The sequence below is a fragment of the Corylus avellana genome, chromosome ca4, assembly GCF_901000735.1.
Source record: "Corylus avellana chromosome ca4, CavTom2PMs-1.0".
NCBI classification, from domain to species: domain Eukaryota; kingdom Viridiplantae; phylum Streptophyta; class Magnoliopsida; order Fagales; family Betulaceae; genus Corylus; species Corylus avellana.
This window is the reverse complement of record NC_081544.1, coordinates 4,827,544-4,846,351: the sequence shown is the minus strand read 5'-3', so window position 1 is coordinate 4,846,351 and position 18,808 is coordinate 4,827,544. Positions and strand designations below refer to the sequence as shown.

At 35.6% G+C, this 18,808-nt stretch overlaps 1 protein-coding gene across 1 annotated transcript; it reads right to left on the bottom strand.

Annotated features, from left to right (window-relative positions):
• Nucleotides 1–12,529: 12,529 nt before the first annotated feature.
• Nucleotides 12,530–15,947, bottom strand: LOC132179180 (branched-chain-amino-acid aminotransferase 6-like). Its single transcript, XM_059591842.1, has 9 exons — nt 15,901–15,947; nt 15,512–15,686; nt 15,235–15,414; nt 14,874–15,005; nt 14,455–14,544; nt 13,337–13,453; nt 12,993–13,088; nt 12,721–12,833; nt 12,530–12,644 (listed from the first exon to the last, which is right to left on the bottom strand). Exons 1-9 carry the CDS (start codon nt 15,945–15,947, stop codon nt 12,530–12,532), a joined length of 1,065 nt encoding a protein of 354 aa, XP_059447825.1.
• Between the last annotated feature and the right edge of the window lie 2,861 nt (nt 15,948–18,808).

The following is an 18,808-nucleotide window of genomic DNA, read 5'->3' as shown; positions in this document are numbered from 1 at the left end:
ATAAAGCATAAGATATATTATATATAAAGCATAAGATTCTTATTTTAGAGACAAATATCAATTTAATAGAATAATTTTTTTTTTAAAAAAAAAAGAAAAAAAGTCTAATTTGAAAAAATTTTATCCATCTAAAATTAAGATATTGCATTTCAATCCTTAGGGCCAGCTCAACCCCTAGGCAGCCGCCTAGGGCCCCCAATTTAATAAGGCCCTCAATTAGGAAACACTAATTAAAAAAATTTTAATAAAAAAAATTAAAGCCCTAATTACCGTTCATATTCTTTAATTAAGGCTCCCTTATCATGGTAAATAAGTAATTTAAAAAGGACAGAAATTTCCTTCAACCTAGTTTAATAAGTGACATTTTCAAAAAAACAAAAAAAAGGTTTAATAATTGACAAATGTTATCTCTTGTTGGAACTGGTGGCTCATATTAATACCAGTGGAAGGCCAAGTAGACTGGAGCGGACTGTACGGGGTATTTTGAGGATTTCCTTAATAAGTCCGTACAAGTAAGGTTTGTGGTCTATATATATGTATGATGTAACCCTGAATCATTAAGAGTAAAAATATAGCCGCCTCTCTGTGGATGTAGGCAAATTGCCGAACCACGTAAATTTGTATGTCGACTCTCTCTCTCTTAATCTCCCTCTTTTCGATTCTATATTGTTCATTAATTATTGTGTACGGTAACAACATCTCATATATATATATATATATATTTTAACAGTCATTTACTGACATTCCACTAGTCTTTTTTTTTTTTTTTTTTTTTTGGAACAAAAGGGAAATCTTATTCAATAACTAAAAGATCCAAAGGATCATAAAACAGTAAGGGAGGCGTCCTTCCTTACTATGCCACTGATATTAGACGGTAGGGAGTTCGACCAAGTAATCTCACTAGCAAAAATGAGAGCCAACTTTGCTAAGCCCTGGGCAACACAGTTGGCCTCTCTCTTTACATAGGTAAAACGTGAATTTCCCAAATCGACTAAAACAGCTCCATCTACTAAATGCCCGTAAGAACTCAGCCAAGGTTGTTCCGAGTTTATAGCTGTGATAATCTGCTTGGCATCCGGCCCCCTCAAAGATAATGTTTGCCAACCCAAGGTCCTTAGCAAAGATCGATGCATGGAGTGCTGCTTGAGCTTCAGCCAAAACTGGAACAAGCTTACTATCAATTGGGATCCCAGGGGCTGCCACAAAGTTTCCCATGGAGTCCCTAGCAATCATGCCCAACCCTGCTTTACCTCGATTGTTCTCTAAGGCCGCATCCCTGTTGACTTTAATCTCCCTCAGAGGTGGAGGCTTCCATTTTATCTGTTGCGACTCTATGGCTTGTCTGGCAACTTCATCTTCCCGAGCATTGGCTTGCTGGAAATCTTCCAAGGAGTCTTGAGCTTCACGTATGAGCTGGTTCGGATGAAGGAATACTCCCTCATGAATCAGACTATTTCTCCTTAGCCATATCCTTCTAGCTATTACTACAAATAGCTTAAGCTATGCACGATCGCAACAGTTAGTCATCACTTCAAAAACTTGAAAAAAGCTGCAACCGTCACTATTTTGTTTCTGAAATTTGGCCATGCTACAGCCCCAAACATCATTGGCCGAGGGACAGCTCCACAAAACGTGCACAATAGTTTCCTCATCCCTTGTACAAACAAGACACTGTTTTCCGTAACCACACCCCTTCGGAATAGATTTGATTTGGTAGGGAGCAAATTATTGAGAGCCCTCCATAAAAATAATTGAACTGTTTTAGGAACATTTAGCATCCAGCACATCTTCCAAACACTTGTGTCCTCTCCCATTTTTGATCTTCCATTACGTAGAGACACAGCCATCTCCATTCCCATGTGGTATGCACTTCGGACAGTAAATTCTCCTGTCGTGGTACCCCGCCAAATCAGCCTATCCCTTGGTTGGAGGACTCAGTGGAATATTAAGAATCACATTGGCCTCATCCTCAAGGAACGTAGCTGAAATTAAGTTGCTATTCCACCACTTAGTATTCTGGTCAATTAAATCTTTTACCCGAGCCTCCTCATCATATCCGTTAATGGGCAACTGCACTGTGAAAGTTGTTGGCTTTGGAATCCAGTGAGTTCCCCAAAATTTGATATCCTGCCCATCCCCTATCCTCCATAGAAGCCCATTATTTAGGAGAGCTTGAGAAGCCATAAGGCTCCTCCATGCATATAAGGGCTTAGATCCCACTGTCGCTTCCAATACGGAGCAGTTATGATAATACTTGGCCTTGATAACTTGGGCAGCCAAGGATTCCAGTTTCATAAGAAGTCTCCACAACTGCTTAGCCAACAAAGCCTTATTAAACATCACCAAATCCCGAAAACCTTGCCTACCATTAGACTTAGCTAATCCCATTCTTTTCCAACTCATCCAGTGAATTTTAGAGGAATGCTCCTTATTACCCCACCAAAATCGTTGCATCATTCCATTGATCTCCTTGTATAACAAAACCGGGAGTTGAAACACACTCATACAATACGTTGGTATTGCTTGCACCATCGCCTTGAGGAGAACCTCCTTCCTTGCATGAGATAAAAATTTAATCTTCCAATTATTAAGGCAACTCGCCAACTCCACACTTTATCCTTAATATTTTTAAAGGACTGATATCTCGATTTTCCCTTAAGAGTTGGTAACCCTAAGTATTTATCGAAGCTATGAGTAGCTTGTAGCCCTGACAGTTGAGTAATTTCAGTCCTCCTCTCCAAACTGGTATTTCGGCTAAAGAAAATAGATGTCTTACTTTTATTGAAACATTGACCAGAAGCCGCTTCATATTTTTCTAGAATCTTGGTAATTCGTCTCCACTCAACCAAATTTGCCTTGCAAAATAACAAGCTGTCATCTGCAAAGAAAAGATATCTCAGCCGAGGTCCATTCTTGGACGTAGGAACTCCAGATATAACCCCCTTTTTTTCTGCCTAAGTCAATAACGAATTGAGTGCCTCCGCACATATCAGAAAAAGATATGGGGATATAGGTTCACCTTGTCGAGGGCCATGTCCCACAGGTTCGCCATTTATCAAAATGGAATAAGAAACAGTATGTAGTGCCCCAGAATTTTCAAAGCTATTTAAATAGATTATTCTGATAATGATGTTATTTTAATATCCATTGTAGCTAAGGATTTTAATTCTTGGGAAATTTATGAGAGTGGTAATTAGAGAATGGTAATTGGTGAAATAATAGGATAGTAAATATGTATCACCTCAGATTTTGAAAGTCTTATTTTAGAGATATTAATTTGATGCTATGATTATATTAATATTCATATTAGGCAATGATATTAATTCTTGAGAAATTTATGATATTGTATGAATGGTAATTGGAAATTGGTAGGTAGAATAGTATAGGGTAGGTAGAATAGTAAAATGAGGGTATAATTGTAAATTGAAGGTAGAATAGTGTTTGATTTTCTCCTATAAATAGAGCTCTTCTCCTTCACAATTTTCACAACTCATCTACTCTCCCATCTCTTGCATATATTCTTCCTTCTTCCGCTTTTTACTCGGTCTTTCTTCTTTCTAAGAGTGTTTACTCAGAACAGAGAGAGAAAGGGCGAGACCAAGCGCTACAAGAAAGAAAGAACACAAGAGATAGTGGACTTTAGAAATTAGTTTCAAAAGATATACTAGTGGTGTTAGTCATATTGGAGCAACTAGATTCCTTCATACCACTTTTAGCTTCAGTCTAGAGGTAAGTAAATTCACTACCCCTTCTAAAATTTCTTCATGTCATGCTATTTATTCATTCTTTAGTAAATTGTAAATGATTATTTTATTTACGTATTATGAAGTTATGTTGCATGCATGAAGGATTTCTAAAAGAATTATTTAGAAAGTTTATATTTCTTTAAATGTTTTTTTTAAGCACAACAAGTTTATATTTGGAAAAGTTTCCATTTTAAGAAAAGAAAGTTGAGAAATGATGATGATTATAAGAAAGAAAAATGATGATAAACCCTCCTACATGTTGCCCTAAGATGCATCAAAAGAAGTACAAAGAAAAGTACAAGAGATGAGATAAATGTTTATGAAATAAGGGCACATGTATGGAGGAGAGTATTTTTGGCCCTAAGATAAGTAAAGATGAGAGTTCGGTACCGATACTCGGATGGAGGCGAAACCACTGAAGGAGGCTATGCCAGAAGGTGGTATTCCATCAACTAGACCGTTGAGTGCACCAAGAAAGAGTTAATTGGCGGTCGGGCATGGCTGTGGCCACAGTTCAGTGCCATGGTCACAAGGACCCGCAACCCTCGTGCACAGGGGTAATAGTGTACATGGGCCTTATTATGAGAAAATGATACTATATTTTCAACGATGATATGCTATGATGATTTACAGAGATTATTTATAATGATGCATTATGATGATGATTTATAAAGATGATTTACAATGATGATCTATTACTAGATGTAATAGTATGTATATGTTACGGGAGATGCAACCGTACATACAGATATTATTATGGCTAGAATTATATTTATTTGCGAAAATGATTTCCAAAACTGAGAACAAGGAGTAAAACTATTTATGGTTGTGGATTCTACTTGCTGGGCCCCTTTGGGCTCATTCAGTTTTATTTCTTGTTTTCAGGTAGAAAGGACGCAGGAATAGGAGGCCGGAATGGGGATGGGAATAATTATTAATTTTCAAAGTCTTTTCATATCAGTGATTGTAATAATATGATATTCCGCAACTAAAGTTTAATGTTTTCTAATTTCGCTTGTAATAAAATCTCTTGAATAATGTTTTATACATTTTTCGTATCCTTTAAAATCAAGTACTCTGATAGACCTTATAGATCTTTGCAAGAACTTTTGTTGTAAAAGAAGAAAAGTGGCAAACTCAGCCTTAACGGGCTGGGGATGTTACACAGTACGTACACACTCCATAATCAATCTGATCCATTTATCAGGGAACTCCATTTTTTTCATCATAGCTTCCAGGAAAGCCCATTCCACCCTATCATATTCCTTACTCATATCTAGCTTAATTCCCATATACACAGTCTTGCTCCACATCCTAGTGTGCATAGTATGTAACGTTTCGTAATCCACAAGAATATTGTCTGTAATCAACCGCCCCGGTAAAAAAGCACTTTGAGTGGATGAAATAATAAAGGGGAGCACTCGCTTCATACGATTCGCCAGGATCTTGGATATTAACTTATAAACCACATGACATAGACTTATAGGTCTAAAATCAGAAACACAAATGGGTTTTATTTTTTTGGGAATGAGAGCGATATGAGTAACATGGCCAAATTCCTTAAAATAGAGGTGTTTTTTTTCCTTCCCTTGGAACGGCGTGTGTTTCTTTCTAACATTGTCTTTGTGTTTCACACTTAAATAAATTGCTCTTAAATCTGAACCATTGAAGTTTTTACTGTAGATATGCAGTTCTTTTTTTAACCTCATGGAAGTCGGATTTGATATTGTCTTGGCTGTGTGAGAAGCATTGAGGAGCCAAATTTTAGACAACAATAAATTTTGCATCTCAAAAAGCGAAAAGAATTATTTTTAAATAAAAATATAATATTAATATTAAAATAAATATTATTTAATTAATATTTAAATAAAAAAAAAGGCCCCACTTAAACTTTTTACCTTAGGCCTCAAAATATATTGAGTTGTTCTTGACAACAACCCACCTTTTCACTAATATTATGTGGCTCTATTGCTCTTGTGCGGCGCTCTTTCCTTACCCCTACAGCAGCCCCCTGTGTGGCTATGTGTATGTTTGCTGCCCTACTTGAACAAGGTATGAACATGCCCTTTTATAGCATGAATAGATTGGCAAATCAATTCTTATACAAGTAGGAGTGTTAAGTTGGCTGCTACACCAATTCCAAATAGTAAAAGGAGAATTACCTTGGCCCACTCTTCTTTATGGGTCAAGGCACCATCATGTCAACAATTTCCACCTTGACTTGAATCCCATCAAGTCAAACAAAACGAATCTCCTTTTGATGCCTCCGCCCAAGTCCCTAAGGGCTATCACAATCCATAAGTGATGCTTAAGTCCAAGTGTCTCTTGAACTTGAGCACATGACATGGTTTAAACAGAACACCACGCTTCTCTGCCAGTCCTCTTGGTCACACAACTTTCTCTGTTGGCTTTTTCTTTTTTTTTAGACCCATCTGTACCCTTGAGCCTTCTTTGCCTTGAGCAATGTTGTCGATTCCTAAGCTTTACCTTGATGTAGTAACTCCACCTCCATTGGCATACCATCTTGAACAGCTATTATAGCAAAGGAAACCATGTCCTTAAATCCATATCTCTCCCGTTTTTTTCGATTGCGTTTCACTTTGCCTCTTTCTAAAGAATAAGGCTATTTTCTGGGCTTTGAATCTCCTGAAGATTCTTCGTCATCACATATGTCCGAGAGTGGATGCTGATCATCAAGCTCCACTTCTACGACCTGTTTCCCTTTCTGACTGTCATCTAACAAGTTAAGACGGGTCGCATTAGCAGCCATCGCATCCTCTCTTCCCAAACTTCATTGTCCATTGAACAGCTATCATAGCATAGGAAACCATGTCCTTAAATCCATATCTCTCCGATTTTTTTCGATTATGTTTCTCTTTGCCTCTTTCTAAAGAATAAGGCTATTTTTGGTGCTTTGAATCTCCTGAAGATTCTTCATCATCACATATGTCCGCGAGTGGATGCTAATCGTCAAGCTCCACCTCCACGACAAGTTTCCCTTTCTGACTGTCATCTGACAAGTTAAGACGGGTCGCACTAGCAGCCGTCGCATCCATCTCTTCCCAAACTTTATTGTCCATCTTCTCGGATTTTTTCGCCTTTCCCAATAACGCCTTGTGGGCTCCTTGCTAAATCAACATATTCTTCATCTTTCTCTACCAAAGAGAGAAATTGTTCTTCCCATTGAACTTTTCCACTTCAAACTTGATACTCACCATATTTTCCATCAATTTCATTCCCAACTTGAGCGTTGATACCACTTGTTGTACACGGAACTAAATTCAGGATCCCAAAGAAGCAGAAAAGAACATAATATAAAATAAATCAATTACATAAGACACCAATATTTAAGTGATTCGGCTTAACAAGCATATATCTACTGGCATTCTAGATGTGCTGATTATTGTGCACACGTGTTAGCTAAATGGGCCACTACCCATATTGTGTTTGGTCGCATTCCCAAAGGATCCTCCATTCTTTCTTCCATTCGAATCAAAAATGAGAACGATCCGCCCCCTGTAACCTTTTTTCCGCTTTCAATTTGAAAAAAAAAAGGAAAGAAAAGGTATCTATTGGTGGAGACGGCCCTGAGGAAATTAACTATCAAAAGATGGAATACAAAAGAGTAGGGAGAAAATCACTCAAAACCCAAAGCCTCAATACACCAAAATCTCACTATCACACAATATAGATTTTTCTTAAAGGAGAAAACAAAAGACATGAATACAAACTCCTTTTATTTTGCTGGGACGAGATGGTGGCTGATCTATCTATATTTTTCTCTCTCACTATAGAGTTTGTAGCCTCTATTCGATCACATAGTAGCTAGGGCCAGCTCAACCCTTAGGTGGATTAGGTAGCCGCTTAGGGCCTCCAATTTAATAAGGCCCTCAATTAATAAACATTAATTTTAAAAATTCCATAAAAAAAAATCAAAGCCCTAATTACCATCCATATTCTTTAATTAAGAGCCCCTAATCATGGTAAATAAGTAATTAAAAAAAGGTCCCCAATTTAATAAAGCGCCCAATTAATGAATCCTAATAAAACTATTTCCATAAACAAAAACAAACACAATTAAAGACCTAATTGCTGTCAATATATATGCTTTAACTATGGCCCCTTGCTTAATTTTTTTTAAAAAAGCATTAATATCATTTGATTTTCCAACATTTCGAAATAAAATAAGGCTTAAAAAATTGATAGCAATAAAAAGGGAATCAAATAATAATAAAGACATCATTAAATAAAATTCAATCTGAAACGTTCCATTCTTGAAGGTTGTGGGTAGATATTTTTTTGGCCTTGTGAGAAGCATAAAGTAGCCAAAATTTCGAACAACAATAAGTTTTGTGTCTCAAAAAGTAAAAAGAATAATTTTTAAATAAAAATATAATATTAATATTAAAATAAATATTATTTAATTAATATATTTTTTTTAAAAAAATACTACTTAAACCTTATGCCTTGAGCCTCAAAATATATTGGCCCTGGAACGGTACTGTTCTAGGGCCGGTACTGTAGACTTTTTTTAGGAATAAATGTTTGATTAGTTTTAGTGAAAATGTTTTGTAGGGAAAAGTGAAAAAATATATTTTATATGAAAAAATGTAAAAAATTTGTTTTATAGTAATTTTTTTATTTAAATAATAATAATAAAAATAATTGATGTGGTATAAAAAGTAGAAATGTTGTGATTAATTTTGAGGTAAATTTTTTTTTTTTTTTTTTAGAATTGAGAGTTCCAGGAAATTCGCAAACACACCCATTAAGTCTGCCTGACAGCAGCCCACCTTTTTCACTAATGTTATGTGGCTCTGTTGCACTTGCGCGGCACTCTTTTCTTATAAATAGGTCGGCAAATCAATCCTTATACAAGTAGGAGTGTTAAGTAGTCGGGTAAAGATCAACAGCACGCGGCGTGCATTGCACGCCCGTGCTGTTGATCTTAAAATAAAAAAAAAAAAAAAAAAAAAAAAAAAAAAAAAAAAATTTTTTTTTGCACTGGGCGTGCCACGCCCGCGCGTGCTGCCAATCAGTGCTCTAAGTAGTCAGCTACACCAATTCCAAATAGTAAAAAGAGAATTGCCTGGCCCACTCTTGTTTTTGGGGCACTGCACCATCACGTCAACAATTTCCACCGGAACTTGAATCACATCAAGCCAAACAAAACAAATTATTTGGAAGATGGAGATGGGCTTCGGAAAATCAATACAAAGTGGTTGTATTGAACTCACCAAAGAAGAAGATGAAAACAAATCCATCGATATAATAAGTTGAAGAAATTACAAATTAAGAGTGAAGACACATAGAGTATGATGAAAGATACATACCAACGGAAATAACGAAATTGTTCTTCACCGTGAGAAAATAAACTTTTATAATCACAAAACGTTCCGTATATATATATACCAAAGAATTAACAAAAAAAAAAAAAAAAAAAAAGTAGAAACAATAAAAAAGAAAAAAAAAAAAGGAGTCTTTATCTTATAATTAATTGCCCCATGAAACACTCAACTTGCCTTGAACATCCAGAGGAGGACTTTAGACTTTAGAGAGGTAGACTTGAAGAGTCAGTCAATTTTTATTTTGACTTTGTGTACGATAAATATGCCATCACATTTTTGGCACATATACTCAAATGCCCCTTAATAATATTGGAGACTGAAACTTCCAAGCAGGCTAGAAAAAAAATTAGTCTTTTATTTGATATGAATTTCCCCAAGAAAGTTGGAATATTCATTACTGCTCTTGGAATTATCGTTTTTCTTGGACTCTATTTAATCTTACGATGCTGTATTTGTATGCTCATGAAGCTTTTTAATGATTGTTGCGTGGAAAATAGGAAGAAGACGGTCGGAGTGACGCTAGTAGGTGATTGAGTTTCTGATGATTAAATGTTATAATTTTTAAAGAGTGAAAGTCTTTGTAAAGATTTTTTTTTTTGGCTATCGAATGCGATATCTTTCTCGAGTTTGGTGATCATTCTCATATAAGATTCTTTGAGGAGTTCTTTAGTGGGTGTTTCTTAATTATTTGCCACAAAATGGGCACCAGTCATGCAATGGCAGCAATAGCTTTTTAATGAGCAAGTTGCCCTTAAACTTCAAAAGCAATGGAGTGAACCTTTTTGATTATTTATTTATGTATCACTGTATAAAATAATTTATATATGTAAGTACTATTGTTGGAGTTAGTAGTCAACTGAGTTGCCTCTTAGTTGGATTGAAAAATCGTGCTCTATAGAGTCCTATATATCGGCAATTAAGAATTAGGTTTTCTTGCTGAAGTAGAAAACCTTATTATGAAAAATTTGCAATAGTGTTTGGACGGGAGACAGTCTCGTTCGAACAAAAGTAGGGTTTTATAGAAATTCAAGTTGAAGTTGGAAAACTCTAATGCGACAACATACATCTTTCGTTCGGATGGACTTGAACACACGTCTAGGTTAAACTTCTTCTCAGACAATTCTTGTTTGAACTCACAGCGAACGGCCTTGCGAACAAAGCTCTTTGGATTTACTAAGTGCAACTCCCGTTCGGACGATTCTGTGAATGTTCAGCTAACGAAGCTCTTGGGTTTTACTATGGAACACATCACGTTCAAACGGTCTAGCAAGCGTGCAGCGAATGGAGCTTCAACAGAGAAAAAATTACACTTTTGGACACCGAATTAGCCAACCTAAAAACTAAGAAGGTGCATAGTAGGGTTAGGGTAGGCAAAGGTAGCTACTTTCCGCCTTTACCTATCCTTTAAATAATACAATTTTTTTTTTTTTTATATATTACATGTTAATTTTGTTAAAAAAAAAAAATTTGTCAAAATGATGTGGTTTTTGTTTAAGATATTACACTTAACACTTTCACTAGAAACTTCTTATTTTATTTTAAAGTGTTTCCTTTTCATTCAGAAAAAAAACCAGCAACCTTCTCTAAATAAGACAAAAATATGCTTATAAATTCGAAAAAAAAACTAAAATAATAATAATAATAATAATAATAATAATAAGAAAAATCAAGAGAGTAGATGAGCTACCCTTAGCCAAATGTGGGTGGTTTGGCCACACTAGAGTGTTGCCGGGGTCGAAATAACATTACCCTACATTAGATAGAAAATGTAAATTTAATCAAGAATCTACTTATAGGACCTCAGATCTTCTCTTTCTCTTATCATTTCTGGTATTTGGGATTAGGCTTCCTATGACTCCTATGTCCTATCATATATAATATAAAACAACTAATAAGTCATACCTTGACGTACAATGAAAATATTACATGTTGAAACTTCCTCAATATTTTTCCCTGTCAATGCATCTAGGAATAGGACATCAAAGAATCCTTTGTACTTTGCTTGAGTCACTACTTTGTAAACCTGAAGAATAAAAGGGTGCCCTTTGCATGATCGACCAATTTGTTAAATGTGGTAAGTTCTAAATAGTTTCTTGAGCAAAAGACCGAGTGAATGACACAAATAGTTGTCATTTTATTGGTGTCTTTTGTTCTGGATCTAGAAAATGGTGATATGTTTTGCTGATCTCATGGGAGACAGCCTATTGAAGGAGCAAAAAATTGTATAAAATCCATACCATTGCATTCTTTTATGAGAATAACTTCAGTGTGTTCTTTGCACAAAGGAGGCTTTTCTGCCCACCATTCAAGCCCTACCACGTCAGCTTAGAACAAAATAAACCTATGCTAACAAAACACAGGATTATATGAGAAAACAAAACTTAAAAATTAATTTTAAAAAAAATTAGAAGGGTTGGCTGCCAACCGGCATCCACCACAAAGTGGGGTGAGGGTGGGGTGACCGCGTGAGCCACCTCCGGTGCAGGGGGTGGCTGCCTTGGTGGCGGAGGTCTTCCCACCGTAAAATCGCCCCACTGGACGGTTTGCATATTCTGCTTGTCTCTCCCATCAGAAAATTCAATTAGCCAAGATTCTCTTGTAACTCCTTGAAGGATGCTCCTCCCTTGACTTTCTGGAAATATGAATTCTTTTCTATTAATTATTTTCCTTTATAAACACATGTAATAATAAATATGAGAAGATCAACACAATAAACTGATTCAAAAATGCCTGAAAAGAACAATGAAATGATTCAACCAATGAATTAGTCATTTAAATACATGTAATAATTATCGAGTTAATTATAATGTTGCAGTGGCTATCACCCTTTGAATTAGTTATTCACCATTTTTGCACAAATGATTAACTTGTTGAATTCCAAAGTAATGGGATGATGATTTTCTTAACCAATAAAGCAAATATCCCCCTCCTTTCTTTTGGAAGGGTACTTCTCTTTCCTTTTGGTCTAGTTAGGGTGAGGTTTAGAGCAAAGGCTTTTGGTTTTAAGTCTTGTCTACTTTCATTTCCAAGAACTTTCTCATTAACGAGATAATATCAACAACCTTAAAAGAGAGTGACCATGTTTGTTGAAATTCTTGTTTTTTCTGTTTTTTTTTTTTTTTTGCTCTTCTTCTCTAAACAAATACGTTATAACAAACAATACAAAACACTCTTAAAAATACAAAAAAAGGTTTTCATTTTTGTATCGCATCACAATATTTTTTCAAACAAAAAAAAAAAAAACCTCTCAAAAGACATTGACAAATAGAGCGAGTATCAGGTTCCAAGGGCTAAAATAATTTAAGGAGAGAAAATAATAAACAAACAATAATGATGTCTTACAACCTTATACGTACACTCCTAAAGTGGAATATTTTGGAGACATTACAGAAACAAGCAGAAGCTAAATTTTATTGTAAATGAGAGAGGAGAGGCTCAATCAACTTTGACAGTCCACCCCATCTTGTCTTCAATACGACCCGTTTGAATCCCTGTTAACATAACATATAGTTTATGCGACACCGTTTCAGCTCCAGTTTTGTATTCAACCCTACATAGACATGAATAATAAGGTCAAAATAATATATATAAAATAATTTACGAAATTGAACTCCATTGGTAGTTACCTTTTGTTGTGATAGGTGACACAAGCAACGGGATTTACAACCATAGCAGTCCCGGTACAAAAAAGTTCATCAGCTTCAAGCAAATCCTCTACTGGAATTTCACGTTCCTCGACCTGATGCAATTGGAACATTGCCGATTAATTTTTGGCAATCCCATGCAACATGCAATGGGCAACCTCATATGAGGTTGATTGAGAGTACCCCATTGCACTATATTCAAATCCCGTTGTATAATCAATTGGCATATATCATCATAGTATGAGAATGATCACCTGGTAACCAAAAGTAAAGGCAATCTCCATAATACTCTTTCGAGTGACTCCGGGTAGAATAGTTCCATGTGTTGCTGGGGTTGAAATGACATTACCCTACATTAGAAAGAAAATTTAAATTTAATATGTTAAGGGAAAAGTTAGATTTCAGATGATTAAATTACTGACAAGATGAGTTCATAATATTTTTTGAAATCTAAACTTCCTAATGGATGTATTTGAAATTACTCAGAATATTTTTTGTTAATAATAGTACTTCACTGTGTATTAAATGATATTGATAGATATATACCCACAAAGATATATATATATATATATACACAAAATCTAATACATCATGATACCTTGACAATGAAAATGTTACATGCTGAAAGTTCCTCAATATTTTTCCCTGTCAAAGCGTCTAGGAATAGGACATCAGAGAATCCATTGGCCTTTGCTTGGGTCATTGCTTTGAAAACCTGCATGCAGAATAAAAGGGAAATTTTTTGCATAAGCAACTAGTGTAAGAAAACATGATGAATATGATAATATTTTATTTTATTTTTTTCATGCTAGATCAAGAAAATTATAATAGGGTGTTGATCTCATGGGAAACAGCCCGTTGAAGGAGAAAAAAGGTATATAAAACTCACACGATTGCATCCTTTTATAGATGCAATGATACTTCTTCACGACATGTGCAATTCTCCTAATAGTTTGCATATGCTAATTAAACAAATAAACCCATTAAAAGGGTTGTCTGTTCACCATGAACAAACATCTCCCATGGGAAACCAATGACTATAGAAGTTTATGGTGTGTGAGGGTGCATGCACACTATTATAGCGTGATCACGCGTCATATTCCTTCATCTCTCACTTGAGTACACTATAATAGTGCTAGATAGGATTTTGCATTCGAGCATGATTTTTCTTGCTACCAAAATTTTGCCCCATGCCAATTCTCATTTGTAATATCAACAAATTGGCGTCAATTCGTGACATGGCCCTACGTGTACATGCGCGCTTCATATTTTTCTTATATGACTGCACCCTTTATCATATGTTTTCTCCATCAACAACATATTAGGGCTGACTTCATTTCACTATCTTTCAAGCGAACGCCATCAATTTCCCGAGGTTGGGAACATAGATCACACCCATGCCAACATTGATGACTTTAGCGAATTGGAAAACCGATTTGGTCGGTCCAAATCTGGTTGATTTGGACGGGTAGGTGCTGAGATCAGTGGCAGGGTGCGGGTTGGCAGGTGGGTCAAACTGCTCAACATGCATGTAGGTCAGACTAGTTTAGTGGGTTAACTTGGACCAGATCGTCAACGAATCGGTCGACTAGGAATTATATATTAGAAATTATAATATTAGGAATCGGTTGACCAAGTTAAGCAGCCATTAGAAATTATATATTCACCCATAAGCATTGCAAGAGGAGAAATTGTTGAAGAAGTTATAGTCGTTACCGGTGAGTAGTTGGTGACGGCCTTGACGCCTCCAGTTCCACCAGGAGTAGCACGATGGAGCTTATCCTCAACAACCAAGTTTAAAGGACCCTATTTTATGGAAAAAAAAGAATATAGCACCACAAATTAGCATCATTTTTCAAAATTATTTATTTATAATTTTATGTGCATTGTGATGTTTTCGAAAACAATAAAGATGAATTGCATTTAGGTGTGTATTACATAAGGCTACTACAAACATTGTTATATATATAATTGAATGTGAGTGAATTGTGGAGTGGAGTTAGGATTTGAACTTATAACTTTTGGTTCTAATATCATGTTAAATTACTACTTATCCCAAATGCTTAACATAGTATGAAACAATAAATTTAATAATTTAATTAATACTTTAACAATAAACATAACCAATAACCCACCTTATGATAATTTCCAACTGGAGATGCATATATGAGGAATGTGTACTCTGGTGCCGGACTCATGCCCAGAATAGGTCCACTTCCTATGAGCAATGGCCTAATGTAGAGTGATCCCTTCCCCGGGGGAGGTACCTGTTTCATCAAACACAAACTTCTAAAGACCCAAAATTGTTCTTGAAGCATTACAAGAATTATACGAGTATTTGAAAAAACCAAAAAAACTGGTCAACATTTTGAGGTCCCCAAGCCTCTTACTAGTTCCGCCCCTATATATTTATAGGGAAAGATACCCTTAATAATTCCCTTTGCCTGATTAAATAGGGGAAAAAAAAGAAGAAAAAAATAAAAAAAATATATATACCCAGTGCTTATTGGCGAGGACTGTTTGCTTTACAGCCTCAACAAATTGCTCAACAGATGGCGATGGCATGCACAGTCTCTCTGCACCATTCTTCATCCGTTGAGCATTCTGGTCTGGTCGAAACAGCAAAACATCACAACCATCTTCCTTCCTGTATGCCTTGAGACCTTCAAGCAACCCCTAAAAACATCATTGTATCCGTATGTATATTAGTATATATGTTAGCAATAAGGATGTTTTTTAATGTTTTTTTTTAGGATGCTGCTGGTGCATCTACCTGTCCATAGTTTAAGATTCCGGCAGATGGGCTCATCTCAATGTTCCCATAGGGGATTAAGTTTCCATCACTAAAATTCTTCTCTTCACAGCATTTCATCACGTACATGTAGTCTATTGGAATTAGACCAAATCCAAGTTCATCCCAGTTGATATTCGCATATTTTTCAGCACCACTTTTTTTTTCAATTTGAAAAAAAAAAGGAAAAAGGTTACAAATGGAGAAAAGAAGTGGGAGACAGGCATAGGTTTTATTGAAATTTTGTGTGGAATATAAATTATGAAACTATTGCATAAGCAAAAGAAAGAAATTAAAGACACAAAAAAGTTATTGGTGGTTCGGTGTCAAACACTTTCGTCCACGGCTCTGAATTGCCTCGACAGAATTACCTGTTACCTGTTGTTTGGAAGGTTGTTTGCCCAGAGGGTGGTGCCATGGACGCAAAACTTGCCACACCTGCAACCAAGAAAGCATGTAGTCAGTACTGATCATTTCATGAAATCTCACATGGGATTGAAAAAACATGCACGTACGTAAATGATTTCACAAACACGCAATGGGATAATTTGTTAGGTTTTGAGGAACGTTAAACTTTTTCAAACACAAGATTTGGGATTAAAATTATGCTTACTCTTTTATTGAGAGGTACAATCAAGAGAATAAAAAATGACAAAAGGAGATTAATTATACGACTCAAAACACTATCTGATACAATAAATCAAATTTTAAAATACTTATACCAAGTTAAAATTATCAGTTTTTCTAAAAGTTTAAGCTTGTAGGAAGAGATAAATTTAATCAATACTTTAACACTGATAACAAAACTAATATAAACTAATCTTAAATAAAATCAAATTCCTATTAATTAAATATAAGTTCAGATAAATGTTAAGCCTCATTCTCCTAACCTGTTGGTCGGCCACAAACTATCCCCATGGAAGATTGAAAAGAATGAAGAAAATCATAGAAATTTGAAGATCTGGAACGAAGGGAGCGCAACATGGTGAAATTCAACACAGAACTCGATCCTTTGTTCATGTAATTGATATAGTTCCGTCCTTTTATATCATCATCATACTTATTGGAAAACCCGTCGCTTTTTCGGTGTTTTGAATTCTGTAACTTTTTCCCAAATTTGCTTAAGAAAAAAAAAAAAAATACTCGTTACAAACTCTTTATTTATTAACTTTTAAAGGTATGAATACGTTTTTTTTTTCCTTACAAGTAATAGAAAGTGTCCTGGTAAAGCATATATGAATCAAGATTCTCTAGAATCTTTAGGAGAATGCTTGTAATCTCTCTAATATGGCACCCTCTTCATTCCATATATGGGTTAAAGTATTTACATGCACCACCATCTAAATTTTCTAATAATATATATATATATATATGCCATGATTTTTCATCATAATATTTACTATTTTTAAAATATTCATACAAAATTTGAATAATTTAATTTGAAATCGTCATTTGTTGAGATTTTAAGAACTTTGAATGATAGAATATTTTAGGAATTTATTTTTCATTATGGAAATTTTTACTTGGATGATTGAGCTAGGTTGAATATTTGGAAAAGATACTTAATTAATTCATGCACTAATATAGTAATATTATTATATTTCTGTTATTGTGTAAATTTAATGAGTCCTCCTTATGTTTCGAGCTCAGGAGAGGAAGAGAAAGCTTGCGAGTGAGAAAAAAAATAGAAATATGAAAAGTTTCCTCCGACAATATTCTGTAAAAGTTTGGTATCTTCAATTATCAATTTATCATCCTTTATGTTTTTTTTTTTTTTTTAAAGATATCATACTCATTCATTGATAAAAGTTGCGAGCCTAAAACTCTTACAAACAGAGCAAAAAGCTGTGAAGTAAATCATAGCCGAAGCTAAAGATACAGTCATCAACAACAGACCAAATTAACCAAAACACAGCATCCGCTAACCTATGACTAAATATCAAGTTTAAAAATCAGATCTGCATCAAACAGACATCATCTAATGCATAGGTAGCACTTATTCCTCGGCCTTGAGAGCAAAACCCCCAAGCCGATACTTATTCCTCTGTCTTGAGAGTAAAACCCCCAAGGCAATACTCATCCTCCTCGACTCGAAAGCCAGGATAAAGTTCACATCCACAACCCAAGGGTTTGGACCAGTAATAACGGGCAGCAACCGGGAGCAACAAAGTAGGAGGAGAGAGCCTTATTACAAGCATAAATAAAATCATACAGGGAAATAAAAGGAACAATAAAACTAATGCAGGAAAAGAAATTACAGCAAAGAAAACCAAATACAGGGGAACTTAAAGGAAATACAAAACAGAAAAACAACAATACAAGGAAATAAACGCGAAAAACACTCAAAGCGGGTCACGGCAGCCGGAGGAGGCCGATTGCGAGCTGGCCGGAAATAGCCGCGGAAGGTGGCACAAAAAGCTTGGCGTGGGAGGGGCGCGTGAAAAGACCCGACAGCGAGCGGTGAGCTGCGAAGCGGGCGCGGAGGAGATCGGCGGCACACACAAACAAACAGGGAGGGTGAGAGTTTGAGTGAAAACTCCCAAAAGCAGTACCTACCGAGAGAGAACACAAGCACAACAGAACAGAAAACACCAAAGACAGAAATAAGCCTAAAACAAAAACCGGGAAGCAAAGAAGGGAGGAGGGATGCAGGCAACAGGCATCCCTCCTCCCCTGAGGCGGCGGCGCTATGGAGGGGGGACTTAGGGTTTCATAGGGCTTAGGGTTTTCGAGAGTGACTTGCTGATGTTTCCCAGTTTTATGTTGATATAAATTCGGTTTCTGTATCTAGGGGTGCAAAGGCGGGCGGTTTTTAGCCGCCCGCTAACCGCTAACCGCTATAACCGCCAACCGCCTAACCGCCTAACTGTCTAACCGCATTAACCGCTAACCGCCTAACTGTCTAACCGCATTAACCGCTAACCGCCTAACCGCTATAACTGCCTAGCGGTTAGCGGTTATTGGGTCTACTAACCGTAACCGCTAACTGCCTTTTTATATAATATATTTTTATAATTATAATTATAAAAATATTTATACAAATAACATAATCACTTGATCATTAATTATAAAAATATATATACAAATAACATAATCACTTGATCATTAAATCATTTGATTATATAATAACAAATTATACATATATAATATGATATAACTTATAAGTATACTAATTCATACTAATACAACAATTAAATATCTAGAGACTTATTTCCAATGTATGTTATAAACTTATAAGTCTATATATGTTATAAGTCTATATAAGTCTACATATGTATA

Bases quoted from the DNA above. Each gene is read 5' to 3' on its own strand.
- LOC132179180 (XM_059591842.1), bottom strand. From the start codon at position 15,947: ATGGCACCACCCTCTGGGCAAACAACCTTCCAAACAACAGGTAACAG. The intron at 15,415-15,511 runs GTAGATGCACCA...TGATGTTTTTAG, and splicing joins GAATCTTAAACTATGGACAG to GGGTTGCTTGAAGGTCTCAA. The intron at 13,089-13,336 runs GTATCATGATGT...TTTCTAATGTAG, and splicing joins GTAACATTTTCATTGTCAAG to GGTAATGTCATTTCAACCCC.